The sequence below is a fragment of the Lycium barbarum genome, chromosome 2, assembly GCF_019175385.1.
Source record: "Lycium barbarum isolate Lr01 chromosome 2, ASM1917538v2, whole genome shotgun sequence".
Lineage (NCBI taxonomy): Eukaryota > Viridiplantae > Streptophyta > Magnoliopsida > Solanales > Solanaceae > Lycium > Lycium barbarum.
In genome coordinates, this window is record NC_083338.1 from 2286634 (window position 1) to 2304979 (window position 18346).

Below are 18346 nucleotides of genomic sequence, written 5' to 3' on the forward strand. Positions count from 1 at the left end.
TCATTGGTATATGAAATATATATATATATATATATATATATATATATATGTATGTATTCCTATTTCGTTTTTATATAAACGAAATGAAAATAAAATTATTTTCCTATTTTTTTATATAAACGAAATACAAAAATACAAAAAAAATTATTTTCATATTTCGCTTTTTAATAAACGAAATACAATTTATTTTTTTTACTATTTCGTAGATATACCAACGAAATGCAAAATTTATATATATATATATTCCAATTTCGTTTTTATATGAACGAAATTAATTTTTTTTTTTATCCTATTTCGTTTTTTAATACACGAAATGCAAAAATATATATATATATATATATATATATATATATATATATAATTTCTTATTTCGTTTTTTTATTCACGAAATGCAAAAAAAAAAAAAAAATTGTTGCATTTCGTTGATTAACTCACGAAATGCCAAAAAAAATATATATATATATTTGTTGCATTTCGCTACAAGTGTAGCGAAATGCAACAAAAAAATCCGGCTATGAACAGTGCTTGTGTGGGTATTTCGTTGGATAACCAACGAAATACCCATTATGATATAAAAAAAAAAGGCAGTCTATTTTGGTCTAATGGCTGCAAAAATAAGCCATTTTGGCTCCGGACTCTTCGTGGCAATGTTTTCAAAGATTCATGGATTAGTAATGAAATCGTTTAATTTTCTTCAAATAGTGACTAATCATCGTGCATTATTCTCTATTTAAATTTTGCTTATGATTTAGGATAAATATATCCTGTCACATGTGCCCACTTCTCAAGCATATCAATGTCCCATGTGGCCACTCCTTAAGCATATCAATGCTAATATTACTTATTTTATTATCGAGTTTAAATTATATATACGGCCAATATAAATAATTTTTACATTATTTATACAACTTAAGTGGCTACTGTGGATAGTTACCCCTTCTTCCAGGTTGCCATGTTTAATCTAATAGTATAAAGAGTTATGTGTTATTGTAGGCCAACTTAATTTGATGACGTAAAGATTGTAAAAGTTAGAATAAAGATTGTAAGAAAGTTATGTCACATCGACATAACTGGTGAACAAGGCAAGATTTGCTAATCCGACAAAATTTTTGAACAACTTAGCAAGATATGTAGAATGAAAATTGTACAAAAGTTATGTCCTGCCCAATATAACTTGTGAAAGCGTACCTTTTCATTCAAATGTGTGGTGCTTAGCTATTTTTGTATTAATTCTTAAACGTAGACAAAAGTGAAAAAACGAAACGCAAATGATCCTATTTATGCAAATCACATCCTATTTATGCAAATCACCCTTATTACTATGTGTTTATTGGACATGTTCATATTGGTGAAGGGCTTGGCTTTTTCTCAAAACTTATTACTATGTGTTTATTGGACTTTAAGTGTAATTATACAATCTTGATGTGTTTGTCGTCTAGCCAGGCAATTACTTGGTCATCACGAAATTGACTGTAATTAAGAGGAAGTAATTACTCCATCCAATTCTCAAAAGGGATGGGAGAATTGCTGGTAATTACACAAAGTAATAAAACTTACTAGTACTAGTAATTTAAATGAAAAATCAATTTCTTATGACATCTTGATTGTGTTGAGCTGGCCAAGAAAATAGAGGGTCAAGACAGCAAGAATATCCTTGAATGACGTTGGAAAAATTATCTTCCACAGCCTGGCTAACTTGTCTATTTGTACCTTTCAAATCCATAGGTACGACCAAATATTTAATATGGGGGATCCACATGGCCCCATAGACTATAGTTACACTAAGAAGGTCACTCACATGTGAATTCAAGAATGGAAAATTCTCAAGCTAAGGTTTTTGTCTCTTTAAGGTGCCACATAGAACCATTAGATCCAAACAACATCCCCATGTTAAGGTCATGGTTACAATGTGATAATCTATGCATGCGAAAAACTTAATGCTCGCATCCGGGAAGGCTGCCTATATCACACCCTTTTTGGGTGCGGCCCTTCCTGGGACTCTGCTTAAACGCAGAATGCTCCGAACATTCGGCTGCCCTTTCCTTAAAAAAATAATTTGGGAGAGATTAGGGAAGGGAAAAAGAGAAAGAGGAACATGAAAATTGAATACACGCCTATTTGTGAGAGACTCCTACAGTACCACTAGAAGCCTTGGTGGTACATACTAAACGTTAGGTTGCCGGGAACAAGCTCTTCTTGGGATCTAGCAAGCTATTCGATTTCATCCAGCTACAGAATTTATTTATTTTTGTCACGCAAACGAACATGAAGTTATTAATGTTACCCATACATGAAACAAGCTCTTCTTGGGATCTAGCATATGAAAATCCTACATTATTCAATCCAAAAAAACAAAGTATGGTGGAAACTGTATTGCAATATATATCTACAGATAAATGATAAAACAAGTAATCACATCCAAATGCATATTGGTCAGTGATCTTCTGGTACCTGCTAATCTTCATATGCACAAGGTGGTCCTCAAAAAGCTCTACTCGTTACACTAATGTACATCTCCTTCGGTATTCACAAGTTTTTTAGGTGTATTATCTCTGAATGTGACCTGGGAAATAGTTGCTACGGATGAATTGAGGGTCATCGCCCTGCAAAGCCAATTAGACTACTATAAGTGAAAGAAATATCAAGCTGAAGCATGACACTTGAGTAAGGTGAAACAATAGTATTTGAAATTGAAGCAATCATATGCACTTTAAAGTAATAGGCAGAGCAAAATAAGAATAATAAGAGGACAATAAACGAATGACCGGATGGTTTTCACACCATCTATTTCAGATAATGATCCCCGGAAGCACTACTTAAAAAAATAGTAATTCGCGACGGACAAATTCTGCATCTGAACGGCAAAATTCGTCTTTATTCCTATTTGCGACTGATTATCAAAAAATTATGTTAGCTACAAGCAATTTAGTGACGAAGTGCGTAGCTAATTCTAATTTTTTTTCAGTGAAGCAAAAATTGGAACTTTTATTCATGAGTTCTAAATAAAATATCACGAGAGGGTAGCGGGAAAAAGTGTTTTCAAGAAAGTGATTGTTTAACATCAAAATTTTAAAATTGAAAAGACACTGAATTATATTCCACAATATGATTGAGATTTGACAGGTTAACTCCGAAAGCTAAAATGGAATAAGACAAGAAGCAGGAAAGACATACTATATCCAATTTGTGATTTCAGCCTTGAGGTGGAGATTCTGGCTCAGGACCCGAAATAGAAGAGAATGACACGGTATCTTCTTTAGCCGTAGCCACGAAGTTGAGAGGGACAGTAGAGAGCCTTCTCATTTCCTTGAAATAACCATTATGCCGCACAGAGTTGGAACGCGGTGTTAAGAGCTCTGGAGTTGCAGAAGAAAATGAGTTCCTGTGCGGTGAGGGTGTCACAGATCCATTTCCATTGGTACGGTAACCATTTGCTTTCCTAAAGCTGCTGCTCCTTCTCGGGCTAGGTTTTGAACCGTATACAGATTCCTTCTCTGCCAACAGCATATCGTGGAGTTTCTTCTGATCCTGGATAACAAGATAATACAGTCAAACCTCGCTATAACAGTCATCCGCTATGATAACATTTCACTATAACAACCATGTTTTGTTTGGAACTGATCTTTCATGTTATGTTATGTTATATTATACTCAAACATAATACTGATTGATTTGCTCGCTATAACATTTCACAATTTAGCAACAGATTAGCGATGAAATGCGTAGCTAACTCCAGTTTTTTCTGGTAATGAATATTGATTTATAGATGAGAATATTTGACTTACCCGAGCCCGTTTCTTTGCCTCTTCTTTCTGCTGTCTAACCAATTTGTAATCCTCCAATATTGACACCAATCTCACCTACAAGTAGAGTTCAGTTCATTTGAAAAGCAGCACAAACAAAAAAGATAACTCTAGGTGGAGGAGAACTTACCCCATCATAAATAAACAACTTTTGTTTCTCATCTTCCCAAGCTAGTGTCTTGTTAATCAAAGTGTTAACCACGACTGGAAAAAATGCAGTTGATTTCAGTTTTTTTTACAGACTACAGAGATAAAACGACAATAAAAAAAAGCCAGAATATGTACCTGGAATCTTAGTCACTTTAATTCTAGCTTGTTCAGCCCGCTTTAAGTTAATGTGAGCACCTCTTCCACCACTGTAACGTTTATAATCCTGATAACAGGAAAACCGCTACTTAAACATTGGACAAAGTAAATCTATAATTAACACACACATCATAAGGAAAACTAGAGTAACTGGATTAATCAGTACAGTAGAAGATGGAGTTCTATGATAAGCCATGTCATTGGTCTACAGGAATTCATTTGATTTATACCTGGTTATAATCTTCAAGCCAGTTTTCCTCCTCACAAGCAGAAAGCCACCAGTCTATTCTATCCATTATATCTTTTCGACTTAAAGCTTCATCCTCTGCTTTGCTTATTTGTGCTTCAATATTTGCCAGGAGTTCACAGGGGTCCACGAGACCTTCAAAATGAAGATTGGACTCAGTTCCGTATGCGGACGTCTTAGAGGAATACAGATTTGTGTAACCAAGATTTGATGTCATACCAGAGTCTATCATTGCACTAGATTTATCGGCTGAAGTACTTGGATCAGGTTCAATATGGTTTCTGTAGCATATGTCCTCCAGCTCAATCCTCCTTTTTATGACCAATTCTTTCATCCTGCTTGCTTTCAATTTGGTTAGCCTCTCAACTTCTGTCGATACCTATCAAAATCAATACAATGTCATAGACAAAACCAAAACTTCTCTACAGCCTGAGAAATTGTCCACTACAAGTAGTCACTACGATCAGCCATTTAGCACGTATGGATAATATTCAGTGACAGATCAATGGTTGCAATTGTGGGAAATCAATCCAATGCATTAGTACATTAACTCTATGCTTCGTCAGTTTCATTAGAATCCTATTATGAGGTATACTACTGCCTTTATGCAAAATTTATTAATGATTGACCTTATTATCAGTGTCGAGTCAGTTAAGGGAAATCACAACGAGAAGTTGTGAGAACAGAATGTCTAGCACTACATTGTCTCCATTGTGCGGCGCTATGAAAGAGAAAAAGAATTCTTCCTCGCTAGCCTTTTCGCCTCTTCTCTTCCGAGCCTTTTTGTTAAACCAGTTTCTTCACTCTTTTGAATGAATTACAGATAGTAAAGTAATCTGGTGGAAGGGGTCCATAGACAAAAAATTGGCTTCTTTTTCTTTTTTCATTTAGTTTTAGAATAGAGAAAGAGTAGAAACTAAGGGTACGCTCTATAGAAGATTTGCTCGGAGCTTTATTTTTTTTCCTTGGTTTGCTGGTATCTTGAAACTAGCTAGAACTGAATGTGGAAAGTATGAAAAACATCTCGTAATATATTTAACCAGGAAATAGATTATGCTCCTGCAGAAGTAGCTGCTCCTTACGGGATCTCAGGTGTCGAAGTGTGGCTTTCATATAGTAAAAAAAAAAAAAAAAAAGGGACGTGCTATATCTGAAACGTATGAAATATAGTAAATATCATAGGCAGATGTAGTAGGGATTGCATTTCTTATGTCGGGATATGGATCAAATTATAAATATTCCTTTTTAGGTGGTCTATGGGCAGCTGCTCAATCAATTAGTTATGAAATATCATTAGCTTTATGCATGATATCAATATCTCAACCTGTGATTCGGTGAGACATAAAGTTTCTCCAAATTCTTTGCAAGGCAGAAAGTTTGAAAAGATTGTAAATGCTCACAAACCTGTTGAATAACCTCCAACGAAAGAGCACCTGGTTCTGTAACCTCTGCCTCAGAAAGACAAAGAACGGAAGTGATCCTCGATAACTTACTCTTTTCTTCTCTGGTTGTATCCATTAAGGTCCAAAGCTCAACCAACAATCCAGCAACATCTTTTAGCTGCATCAGTGATTATATTAAAATTGGAAAAGAAGAAAAGCTAAGAGAAGAGAGAAGTAAAGTAAGCAATACCTTCTGATATCGAACTTTTCTTTCCGTCTTCAGTCTGATGATGGCCTGTTCTAGACTTTCCAATGCACTGGCGCTAATGTTAGTGGATTGTCCCAAGCTTGTTTTGTGCAAGCTCGGATGCACATCACTCACAGTTTTTCCAAAATCCAGACCTAGCACACCACACAAAGAGTGAACCTCATTTACACAGTCCAAAACTTTTTGGATCCGCTCAGCCTGCAAGCATAAAAAATGAGATAATTACAGTCCAATGCCTTTCAGTGATCTAATTAATAGAATAGCCAGCAAATGTATAGGTTATGTATATTAAGTATAAATATACATATAATAAACAGATAGTATACATAAATATACATATAATATACATAACCCGTGTATATGCTTTGTATATTTTGGCTACCGCCCGTAATTAATTTCGGCCAACGAGCCAAAAATGAAAAAATCCCAAAAACGTATACTCAACATAACCAAAAGTACAACACTCATGATGGTTAAGCATGAGGTGTTGTTCCTTGTTAAAATGCAAGTCAATCCATGCATACCTTTTCCTTTTGAAGAGCACGAAGATGAGATTGGTATTCGGAGAGGTTTCTCAGCGATAAGTCGTGATTTTCCTGATTTAAGGAACTCATAGCATTGATGATATTAAAATACTCGGAAATCTCACTACTTATCTTGTCGATTTGTGCCTTTACATCTGCAAACTGCTTAACTCTTTCATCTTTCTTAACTCTTAAATCATCTATAAGTGGTGTAACTAGTGCCAGTTGCTCCTTCAATGACGCTGACTTCTTCTCTGGCTTTATCTGTTGAGTTGAGAAAGCACGGTCTTGAAACATTAGAATACGAATGATGTTTGCTTGACTTTTAAAGTATCAAAATGGACCTATCAATAAGAAAAAAATTCAAAAGGATTTGATAATTACTATTAGACTTAATACATTGATAGCCCCTTAAACTTGAGAGTAAATTTCATTTTGATATTCGAATTACGACTTGTTCCAATTGAGCACCTGAATACGTGATAAAAGCGTTCCTATTAGACATTTTCCATTCAAATTTTAGAAAATATTTTGCGCGTGTTCTCAAGCGTCTATTAGGTAGTTAACCACATAAAATATATCATCTCCTTTAATTACACACATTAGCAGGAACACTTTATCATGTGTTCAGGTGCTCAATTGGAACAATAGTAGTTCGAGTGTCTAAATGAAATTTACTGGTTGATGTATTAAGCCTTAATATTAGTTACATCTAAGTATTTAACCATATAGGGAGGGGAACAAAAAAGAGGAAAACTAACATTTGTAGAAGTTCATATATCAACCTTCAACCTATTCAAGACTTTTAGCACATCCCTTTATCTTAAAGAGAAAGCAGCACTAATAGATTAAGGGAACAGAAAATTGTAAACACAAAAGTGGGTAATCTTCTATAATTTTTCCAACACAAGGAGAACTGGAGAAGAGTTCTTACCAGTGAATTAATATTGAGTTCACCAAGAGCAGCCATTAACGTTGCAACCTCGGCTTCTTTGGTAGCAACAGATTGATGAAGACATGATTTTCTATTGGAAGCTTCTTCAACTTTTCTTCGGTATACTTCCAAACAATCCCTCTCCAGCTCCGACAACATACGGTTTTTATCAGCTTCAGTCTCTCCAATGTCCTTCCATATTTGCTGAACATCACATAAATACAGTCAAATAAGGGTTGTATATTCCTAGTTCTAACTTGATTCACTGAATTCATTTTCTCCCATATACAGGGAAAGAAAACTACTAGTATCAAATTTAGCAAACATTTTAGGAACTCCATGATTTTTGCCCTTTTAACTCCTTGCTCAATAAACAAGGAAAAAGTTGGACATGATTACATGAATATTCAGTATTCACCAACACGACTAATTGATGAGAAAATCAAACTAAGACACTTACAGAAGCACAAGAATTTAGCAATTGAAGATTCTTAATTCTAACTACAATCAATCAACTATACCTCAGCATCGAATTAGTTAGGATTATTCATATGACAGAAAATTTAGACAACATCTTAGATGATCGACTAAATCAACGATAAGGTACACAAGAATTCGAAGCCAATGAAAGCATTAATTATTCCCATCAGAACTCTTCTAGTCCCTCTCATCAGCCGAGTAGCAAAAGGAATGAACTTTATTCTTCCTTTATGCATATGTACAAAGAATCGAACTTTATTATACTTCATCATTCTCTGGAGGCTAAGGTATATGTCCTCCTCCGTGTACTAATCCTTTTTGATAACTCACAAGTCGGGGTCATGGCCTAACCTCCACCAAGGTGGAATCTGTTATTAAAAAAGAAAAAACTACATGATTTCAACTTACCTAAAATAATGCAAAAAGGGAATGAACTATTCCAGCTCAATTGAGCTATCATGATAGAACACTCATGCCAATTGCCAAAACATTAACAGAACACTCATTCCAATTGCCAAAACATTAACAGACCACTCAAAGCAAAAAAGTGATTAATTATGTTCAAGTCCCAATCTACAGCCAAGTAGCAAAATACGACTCAAATCAATACACTTCCACAAAACACAGAAATTTGTCCAAATTTATGAAAATTAAAGCAATAAATTTTGAAATAAGTGCAGAAGGGAACTATTCCAAGTTTCCAACTCAATTGAGCTACCATCATAATGAGAATAATCATGCCAACTGCCAAATCATTAACAGACCACTCAATGCAAAAAGTGATCACTTAGTTAAGCAAAAAAAATTGTCCATATTATGAAAATTTAAGCAAGAAACTTTGGAATATCAAGAAATAAAAATTCAAGAATCATTAATAAGGTTCCTGTAAACAGAACATTCCCTCAATAAATACCCAAACATAAGCAATAAATTTTGAAAATAGTGCAAAGGGGAACTATATTCCAACTCAATTGAGCTACCATGATAGTGATAATACTCATGCCAACTGCCAAATCATTAAAACCCCACTCAAGGCAAATAAGTGATCATGTAGATAAGCAAGCAACTTGTCCAAATCTATGACAATTTAAGCAAGAAACTTTGGATTATCAAGAAATAAAAATTCAAGAATCATTAATAAGGTTCCTATAAACAGAACATTCCCTCAATAAATACCCAAATTTCCCTATGAAAGAACAAGAATGAAAGCTTTCCTAAAGCAGCAAAATCAAGAAACAAAAAGGGAAATACCTCTAGTTCTTTAAGTAAAGTTTGGCAAGTGGAACTCATATGGACACTGCAACATGGACTTGCAAATTCCATCATACCTTCTGGTAATGAATGATAATATTCCCCTTTCTTTCTCATTCACAAACCACAAAAAAAGCTAAATATGAACAGAAGAATAAAAAGCCAAACTGGAAAAAAGTACTTTTATCCTCAAGTCTTTTCAATCAACAGAAAAAGAAGCTAATGATAGTACAATTCTTTTTTTTTTTTTTAAAAAAAAAAGAACAAACTTCTAGATAAACCAATTCATAGTACTTCTTATGGTAACAGAACAAGTCACTATCAACCCAAAAAGACACATATACTTAAAAGATAAAAATCTTTAAAAGAATGTTTCCTTTCTTATACTAATACTAAATCATATGATTTTTGATCAGCAAAATAGAAAGCCACAATACAATTGTTTTTTAAGAAAATAAAACAAACTTTAAGATAAAAACATTCATATAATTATTTTTGTATGGTAACAGAATGAGTCATTATCAACCCAAAAAGAGACTATTACTTAAAACGTAAAGAATATACACGTAAAGGGAACGTATTACAAACCCCAAAATATTTATTTTTTTAAAAGAATGTTTCCTTTATGATATTTGAACTGTGAAGTTTCCTCAAATTAGGTAATAACCACCAAGCCAACAACTATATAAAAAAGACAAATATAAACTTTGCTTTCCTTAGTAACTTCGTTTCTTGGTTCTTTTTTGTGCTGTTTACTTTAGGATAAAACAAAGAAAATGGAAGTTAGGTACAGAAAAAGAACAACTGAGTACTTCTAACAGAATTTACTAACAAATGAAGAATTAATTGGGAAAGATATGTTGCTTTTTGAGCTGATTTTAGCTCAGTTTTTTATGTTGGTTGGTTCACTTTTTTTTCTATCTGTGGAACAAGAAGAAGTGAGAAGAGATGCTTCAACTGCAGGACAATCCAGCTTTGAAAATAGAAATATATATCTCAATTTTATATCATTTTTAGTTTATAAAATAATATTTTTTCTGTTTCAATTTATAGGACATTTCTCACTTTTCGAGTAACAACAACATATCTAGTGTAATTTCATAGGTGGAGTATAGGGAGGGTGGATTGTACGCAGATCTTACTCATACTTCGTAGATGTTGTTTCCGATAGACCCTCGATTTAGGTAAAAAGCAATTTTAAAAAGTGAATACATAAAAGAAAGCAACAACAATGCAAAATGGGAACCAGTTCACAGCAATTTTGAAGAAAGAATATTAACACCAACTAAATTATGTGATACCAGAGCACATGCAAACTATGTAAATTTTTATTAATATTTTAAAGTATATATTTTCATCAAATTAACTTTCGAGAAGCGAATAGGAGAAAGCATTTTATGTTTTTATTTGAAAATAATTTAATTTTTTCGAATAGAAGGAAGTATTTTATGTTTTTTATTTAAAAATAATTTAATTTTACCTTTGAATTGCTTTATACTTATATAAATGTTTGTAACTTATTTTAAATTATAATCTTCTTTTAAAAAATTCTTTTTTAAAGTTTTGTGTCCAATCAAACATAGTTTTTGACTCATTAAAGTGATGGATAATTCTGAAAAAAAAAAAATTAATACTATATTTTTTGCCTTTGAAAAATTCATTTATTATGGACATTAAAAAAAAAAAAATCAGAAATTCATTTGTATTGAAACAGAAAGAGTACTGAGTAATTCCAATTATTATCAATGATTAGAATACGAAGTAGATCATCATATCATTAAAGAATGATTGGTCTGTTTCAAGCTTATTCATATTTTTAATACTACTATTTTCTTCTGTCAAGCCAATGATATAAACCATGTGATATGTGAATAGATATATTCCAATTTCCAACATGAAAAATTTAGGAAGAACACATTTTTTGCCTCACTCTCCTTAAATTCTGCTGCTCTACAGATCTCAATAACTAAAATGCAGCGTGAGCTTCACGTGCGAATAAGCGCGTGGTTTAGAAGGTTCCAGACTTCCAGCAGTGACGCCAGCTGTTAAGAATTGTACACTAGGACCAAAAGATTTTTTAAAAAATGTACTTAAATTATTGAAAATAAATTATCATTTATTTGTTTTTGGTATAAAAATATTTTTTTTCCTGTTAGAATATATGTATTTTTGTGTTAAAAAGTAAAACGGAGGATTTAATGCTCTATTTTCACTACTAAAAAAATAAGAATTAGCGATTGACAAAAGCTAAACAACAAATATGTTGCTAATTCTATTTAGCGATGGAGATTAGCAAAAGAAATTTGATAAGTGCAAACAATTTAGCGACAGATTAGAGATAAAGTTCGTAAATAATTCAAATTCTTTTTGTAGTGTTTCAATAATTCAGGGTATTTCCCTTCTCTATATAATAAAAGTGGATGAGAAATATTACAATGATGACTGAAAAGTAAATTTGATAGAAAAAATTTAAATTTTTTGGCAATCTGCGGCATACTTTATTTTTTAATTTATCTTTAAAAGAATGTCATGATCATTCTATATTTGAAATAATTTAATTTAAAATGCTCATTTTAATATAAACGCATGCATATTTATAATCACTAAAATATCTAAAATTTATTTTATACCACAAGTTTTAAAAGTTTGTTTTTTAATAGAAAAGAAACCAATGTTCTTTTCAAACTCTTTCGCCTTATGCTCATCGTAAAATATCGGTTAAGATTTGATTCCTACATATGGTACTTACAATTATAGCCAACTTTGCATGGGACATATTCTTACTATTTCAAAAGTCGTTTTTCTTATTTTTCAATCACTTTTTTGTTTTTTACTTTTTAATTTTACTGCTCATGATGTATACATTTGCATAATAAAATGAATATTTCGTGGTTAGATGCTATAATTGTCTTGCTTTTCCTTTTCTATAAAGTGCCAAACTTTGCACAAATGCTCATGTAAAGTGAGCATTTATGTACTAGTTAAAGCGTTAAGCTTGATTGTTATGACGTGTTTTTGTATTAAACAATATGTGTTAGTTGTGGTTGAGATTGGAATGGAATAAAATGTGTGGTTGGTAAAATGAAATGGAATTATTTGGGAGTTAATTAATGTGAACGTTATAAGATAAGAAGAGTTGGAGGGTAATGTATATATGCATGATCGAGGCAAGAGATCCAATTATTCTCACCAGTGAAACATGACCTAACTCCAAAAATATATAACACAAATATATATAGGAAGAACATGTAGTATGCTTTTTTTAAGGAAGCTGATAGCCTTTTAAGTTTAGTTTCCAACGGTTTATTAATTATTTGAATTTTTTTACAAAATTTTGTTATCATTTTATCGAAGTGTGACAGTATTGTAGCAAAATGCTTCACACAATTGTGCGAAAGTTGCATTTTTTATACCACACATTGACGCAATTATTGTGTGAACTTTCATATATGCCCCCTCCCCCCCCCCCCCCCCCCCCCGCCCAAACCCACCCCTTTACCCTCAAAATTTTAACGAGAACATCGCTAATTTCCGACTAAATCCGTCAGAATTTAGCTTGTCAGTAACATTTCGATGAGTTTCAGTAACATTTTCAATGAACTCTCCATCCAAAATCCTTTACCGCGATGAGTACTTAATTTCTAACAGGATGCCCGTTAGAAATTAGCAATTTCTGATAGTATAAACATGGATATAAGATCATAAGTAAACAACTTCTCTTTCATTTACCTGCAGGTATATTAATATGCTAGTAATGTTTATCAAGGTAAATAATCAAGGGCTTGAGACCGTGATTGATGTATTAGTATTATCGCTGCAACCTAATTTCAAGTTTTTGATGTGTGTGACATTTTATCTAAATTTAGTCTCCCTACCCGTTTATAGTTTATACTTTATATCAACAGTGATTAGTTTGGTGGGATTAGGTCGATGAATACAACTGGAGAAAAGTGATGATACTATGATAGTTCTCACCTAGATTAGCAAACACTAATCCTAATAATTGATGTTATGAAACAGTAATCCTAATAATTGATGTTATGAATTAAGGATGACAAGAAAATTAAATAATATCCAACAACAAGATGATGACGTAATGCAACTATGCAATAATGCATGTGTTCTTCAAAGGGTAATTTTATATAAATGATCACTCAAAATTTGTTTTATTTTACCAAGTCAGTAAAATTATACTTGTAACAAAAAAAAAAAAAACTCAACTTTAATTAAGTATCACAAAAACAAAATTGTCTAAATATCACCGAAAGAACATCGCTGAGTCCTGAACTCGAATAAATTGTCGAATACCACTTTTATTACGAACTGTCCTAAGCTAAACTATTATAAATTCGTTCCTCTAACAAAAATTTGACACTAGAAAGTAGAAACTAAGGAAAGAAAAAATGATACGGACAAATTAAGTTCTTAACCCAGATTGGTGGACTGATTTGCCAGATTTATTAGTTTTTAACATAGTCTAAGGAATAGATGAAACATGCAAAATTCTGGACAATTAAGGATATTTTTCTATTCATTGTGATTGTTTGGATGTATCTTAAGTTTTAGTATATTTTTAGGAATATTTTTGGCCAAAAACTCGCCTAAGTGAAACAAAAATATTATACCCAGTGAAACACTCGACCCCAGAACCTAAACTTAATTAATTTTATTTGTTAAAGCTAATCCAGTTATGGCCGTGTGGTGGTCTTAGTGGACCTCACAGTCATCAAAGTGTCGTACATACTTTTCTAACACCGACACAACTCTAAAGTATCGGTGCATATATTTGAGGTGGGGATTAAAAATTTTAGTTTATATATGTTTATTAAGTAGATCATGTAAATAAATTTTTAGTAAAGGATCAAAAACAATTATCACTGTTTCGTGAGTGTCACACCTCAATAACTATCAATTGTTCTCTTTTTCTATCTTACCAATCATCATCTATATATTAAAACACACATTCTGTTGGGTGTGCGAACAAAGTACCACATTAATAGCTGAAAAGAAAATGAAACTATTTATAAGGAGTTGGATACTCTTAATGATGTGAGGCCTTTTCGGGAAAACCGTGCGGGCTTGGCCCAAAGTGGACAATATCACATCATGTTAAGAGTATCCTTGGGCCGTTTTAGCCCAACAAGTGGTATCAGAGCTTGTGGTTGTATTTGGTTGCGTTGATTGTCTAATTGAATGATGGAGGCAAATATGAGCAAGATGGCTTGTTTAAATGGCAGTAATTATCATATTTGGAAAAGCAAGATGAAAGATCTTCTATTTGTCAAGAAATTGCATTTACCTATGTTTGTCTCACAAGTAGGTAATAATAAGTTGTTCCTATTGAAACAATTGATGAATATTAGATACAAAGAGGGTAACCCTATTTCTGATCATATTAATGATTTTCAGGGTATTCTTGTTCAGCTGTCTGGAATGGGTGTCAAGTTTGATGAAGAATTACAGGGACTTTGGCTTCTTAATACTCTGCCAGATTCTTGGGAAACTCTTAGAGTTTCTTTGACTAATTCTGCTCCCAGTGATGGTGTAACTGTGGAATATGCTAAAAGTGTTGTTTTGAATGAAGAGATGAGAAGAAGATCTCAAGCTTCGTCTTCTTCAACTTCACACTCTGATGTTTTGGTTACTGAAGTAACTTCAGAGGTCAGAATGACAGAGGCAAAAGTAGAAGCAAGTCAAGATCCTCCAGGTACAATACTCTTACATATGACTATTGTCACTTGAAAGGGCACATCAAGAAACATTGGTACAAGTTTAAGAGAGACAAGAAAGAAGGCGATAATGAAAATCGTGTTGTTGTTGTAGCCATTTGGAGAACATTGTTGTAACTCTTGTTAATTATAGTGGAGCTTTTGTGGGTTGGAGGTCCCGTGGATGTTTCCTCTTCACCTTGAAGGGGTTTTACCACGTAAATTTGGTGTCTCTTCCATTCGATTTATTTTTGCTTGCTTTGTTATTTGGGGAAAACCGTGCAGGCTTGGCCCAAAGCGAACAATATCACATCATGTTAAGAGTATCTTTGGGCCGTTTTAGCCCAACACATTAAAGCTGATTAGGCCAACTATTAGCTATTCCGTTATCCTATCTGAACTATCAACATTCACTCAACTAGGTGTGCTTTAATATATAGGTGGTGATACTTCATATAGGAAAAGGAAACAACTGCTAATTGGGATGTGAAACTCGCGAAAAAGTAACTGTTCAGATATGGTTTGATCATTATTTCATAAATTTTTGTAACACAAATACAAAGTTTAAATTAAAATTTCTAAAATTCTATCGAACACATAGAATTCGATATATGTACTCGTGTGACCCGTACCATTTGAAACTCTTAAAAGTTGTTTATTAGCTGCAAGGTTCATACACATCCACAATTTCCATTTGCAAAAGTTTGTTGGTAACGTCCCCACTTTGACTGCAAAAGTTTAATTAAGATCATTTATCATGACTCGTGAGACCAAGATTCACTTTAGATAAATTGGTATCAACTATGTCCAAAACAGACAAACTACACTCAAAATCCAGGGACGTACACTCCTGTGCTTTGACACAGAATCTTTTAATTAGTGGATGTAAGAAAAGTTAGCAAACAAATCGTCCAAAAATCACAGCTATTTTGGACTTTGGCCCTTTCCATCACAGCTCACAAAGTATAATAAATTTTGAGCAAATATTGAACTCAAGTTTGACACTCCGTGGAACGAAGTTTAGTTATTAGATGAGGCCAAAATTTCCCCTTGCTACGTTATGTTATTCATGATTTAGATGTACGGTTTTTTGTGTTGTGCATTATTTTCTTTGTTTCATTTTGTTTGTCACACTCTGATTTGATACTAGTTGTGTCCCACTTTATGTGATATAATTCAGATTTTGAGAGTCAAACTTCTTTATTTTGACCGTGAATTTGGACGTACAATTTTTACATTTTTTGAAACATAATTTACATATTTAGAAACTATATAAAAAGTACTATAAGTCAAAATATTTACAATTTAAAATAATTAAAGGGCATACAAATAAATCGCTGTCAAAGTTTGACTCTCGAAATTAGAACTGTTTTGAAATGAGCTATAAAAAGAAAAACACGAAAACATAAATTAAAAAGGAACCACGAAAGGATGTGGTGCAGCGGATGGGGGTGCTCTTCCCTTTATCAGAGATTTCGGGTTCGAGCTCTGGGTATGAAAATATTCTTGATACGATAAGTACAATTTTTACATTTTTTTAAACATAATTTACATATTTAGAAACTACATAAAAAGTATTATAAGTCACAATATTTACAATTTAAAATAATTAAAGGGCATACAAATAAATCGATGTCAAAGTTTGACTCTCGAAATTAGAACTGTTTTGAAATGAGCTATAAAAAGAAAAACACGAGAACATAAATTAAAAAGGAACCACGAAAGGATGTGGTGCAGCGGATGGGGGTGCTCTTCCCTTTATCAGAGATGTCGGGTTCGAGCGCTGGGTATGAAAAAATTCTTGATACGATACGCTTTTCTTAAATGAACCCTACAAAAAAAAATTAAATTTAATCGGGCTTAAATACGGATATCATACGAAATAAAAACCAAAAAAAGATATTAAAAAGATTGGAGTAAAAAAAGTTTGGTAAGCTATTGATAAGAATAGGATGATAAGACAAATGTGTCGACAACATTGAGATGACTATCGAGTACAAGCTGGAAAGAATGAAAGCCATTTTCAATCACCAAAAGGAAAATAAAAAATAAAAAATAAAAAAGTAAAAGTGGGCTGAGGTGGACACCCATACATACTGTACCAAATAATCATTTTCAATCATATTGACTAACCAAACAGTGGTTCATTCAGGTCTATCTCCGATCAACAGGAATACAAGAGCAATTAATGCGGTCCGTTTGTTTGGCAACTTTTTTTTTATTTTCTGTTTGGCTAGGGTGGTATGACTATTTTGTTACTGACTTCATTGCAATCATTAGCCTTGCTTAGGGGTGAACATTCGGGCCATCGGATTGAATATGAAATTTTCGATTTGAATATTCGATTTTCGGATTGAAGAAATTACAATCCAAATTCAACCCAAATAAGTTTGGATTGGATTGGATATATTAAGTTAGGTTTTGGATTATTCGGTTTGGATATTTCGGATTTTCGGATTTGACTCTTGAGCTTAAGGCAAACTTATTAGGAACGAACTTCATGTGTTAGTTCCACATAGGTAAATTTAAATTTTAATTGCTTAGTAAAAAAAAGTCTTCCAGTTCAAATTAGGACTAACAAATCCAAGTCATGTCCAACATAGTAAATCCATACCAAATAAAAGCATTCTGGAAAAATGGAAATGAACAAAATAACATGAGACTTTTGAGACTTGAGAAGTAAGAAAACATAGAGAATTGTATATTGGATTTAATATTTTAATGGATAGGGCCTTAGTTACTAATCTATTGGACCTTTAGAAACTAGATTTATTAATACTGGTCACATATGATATAGGCAGGGCTAGATAAAAGGTATAATTTTTTTGAATATTCGGATATCCAAAAATCCATAGTACTAAATTCATATCCAAGTCGAAATCCATAAATTTTAAAAATAAAATCCGAAGTTCAATCCATAATCCAAATATCCAAACCAAATATTTAAAAAGTTCGGATTTCGGTTTGGATTTCGGGTTGGCCCAAACTGTGCCCACCCCTAGCCTTGCCTTTCGGCATTTCCTCCTTGCCGTTAAGGTAATTTATTGTAAATCAAGCTAACTTCATACGGGCCTAGGATCTAAAAGTGGTGAATGAGATTAGACATGAATGAGATTCGACAGAGTAAAATATTGGAGTGTTTTATAAGGGATTCAGGCTCAGTTAGTAATTGGTTAAAAGGGACAAGGGGTTTGAAATGTGAGAAAATGTTTGTTCCTCGCATCTTCTTTTTTAGAGTCTAAACTTCTCATCTTTCATTCTTATATCATTCTTAGTTACTTGTTATTTTAATATTTTCCATTGTAGTTTAAGTGTTGTAATTGCTATACTAGAGCTATCTAATCAAGTTAAAGTGTCTAGATTTACATTTTCAAAGTTGGAATGTTAGTTACCAGTTAGGTCAAGTTAAGATATCTATCTATCTATTATGTCAAAAATTTATA

General features: G+C 32.8%; 1 protein-coding gene across 1 annotated transcript; it reads right to left on the reverse strand.

Annotated features, from left to right (window-relative positions):
* Positions 1 to 2230: 2230 nt before the first annotated feature.
* Positions 2231 to 10137, reverse strand: LOC132625836 (65-kDa microtubule-associated protein 6-like). Its single transcript, XM_060340418.1, has 12 exons — positions 9196 to 10137; positions 7465 to 7668; positions 6531 to 6794; positions 5989 to 6204; positions 5761 to 5916; positions 4576 to 4735; positions 4340 to 4491; positions 4089 to 4176; positions 3934 to 4007; positions 3786 to 3860; positions 3175 to 3528; positions 2231 to 2603 (listed from the first exon to the last, which is right to left on the reverse strand). Exons 1-11 carry the CDS (start codon positions 9310 to 9312, stop codon positions 3193 to 3195), a joined length of 1842 nt encoding a protein of 613 aa, XP_060196401.1. The 5' UTR covers positions 9313 to 10137; the 3' UTR covers positions 2231 to 2603; positions 3175 to 3192.
* Between the last annotated feature and the right edge of the window lie 8209 nt (positions 10138 to 18346).

Excerpts from the sequence above, each read along its gene's own strand:
- LOC132625836 (XM_060340418.1), bottom strand. The coding sequence starts at position 9,312 with ATGAGAAAGAAAGGGGAATATTATCATTCATTACCAGAAGGTATGATG. Across the intron at positions 4,736-5,760 it reads CGTTGGAGGTTATTCAACAG|GTATCGACAGAAGTTGAGAG; the intron begins GTTTGTGAGCAT and ends TGATTTTGATAG. Across the intron at positions 4,177-4,339 it reads GGCTTGAAGATTATAACCAG|GATTATAAACGTTACAGTGG; the intron begins GTATAAATCAAA and ends TCCTGTTATCAG.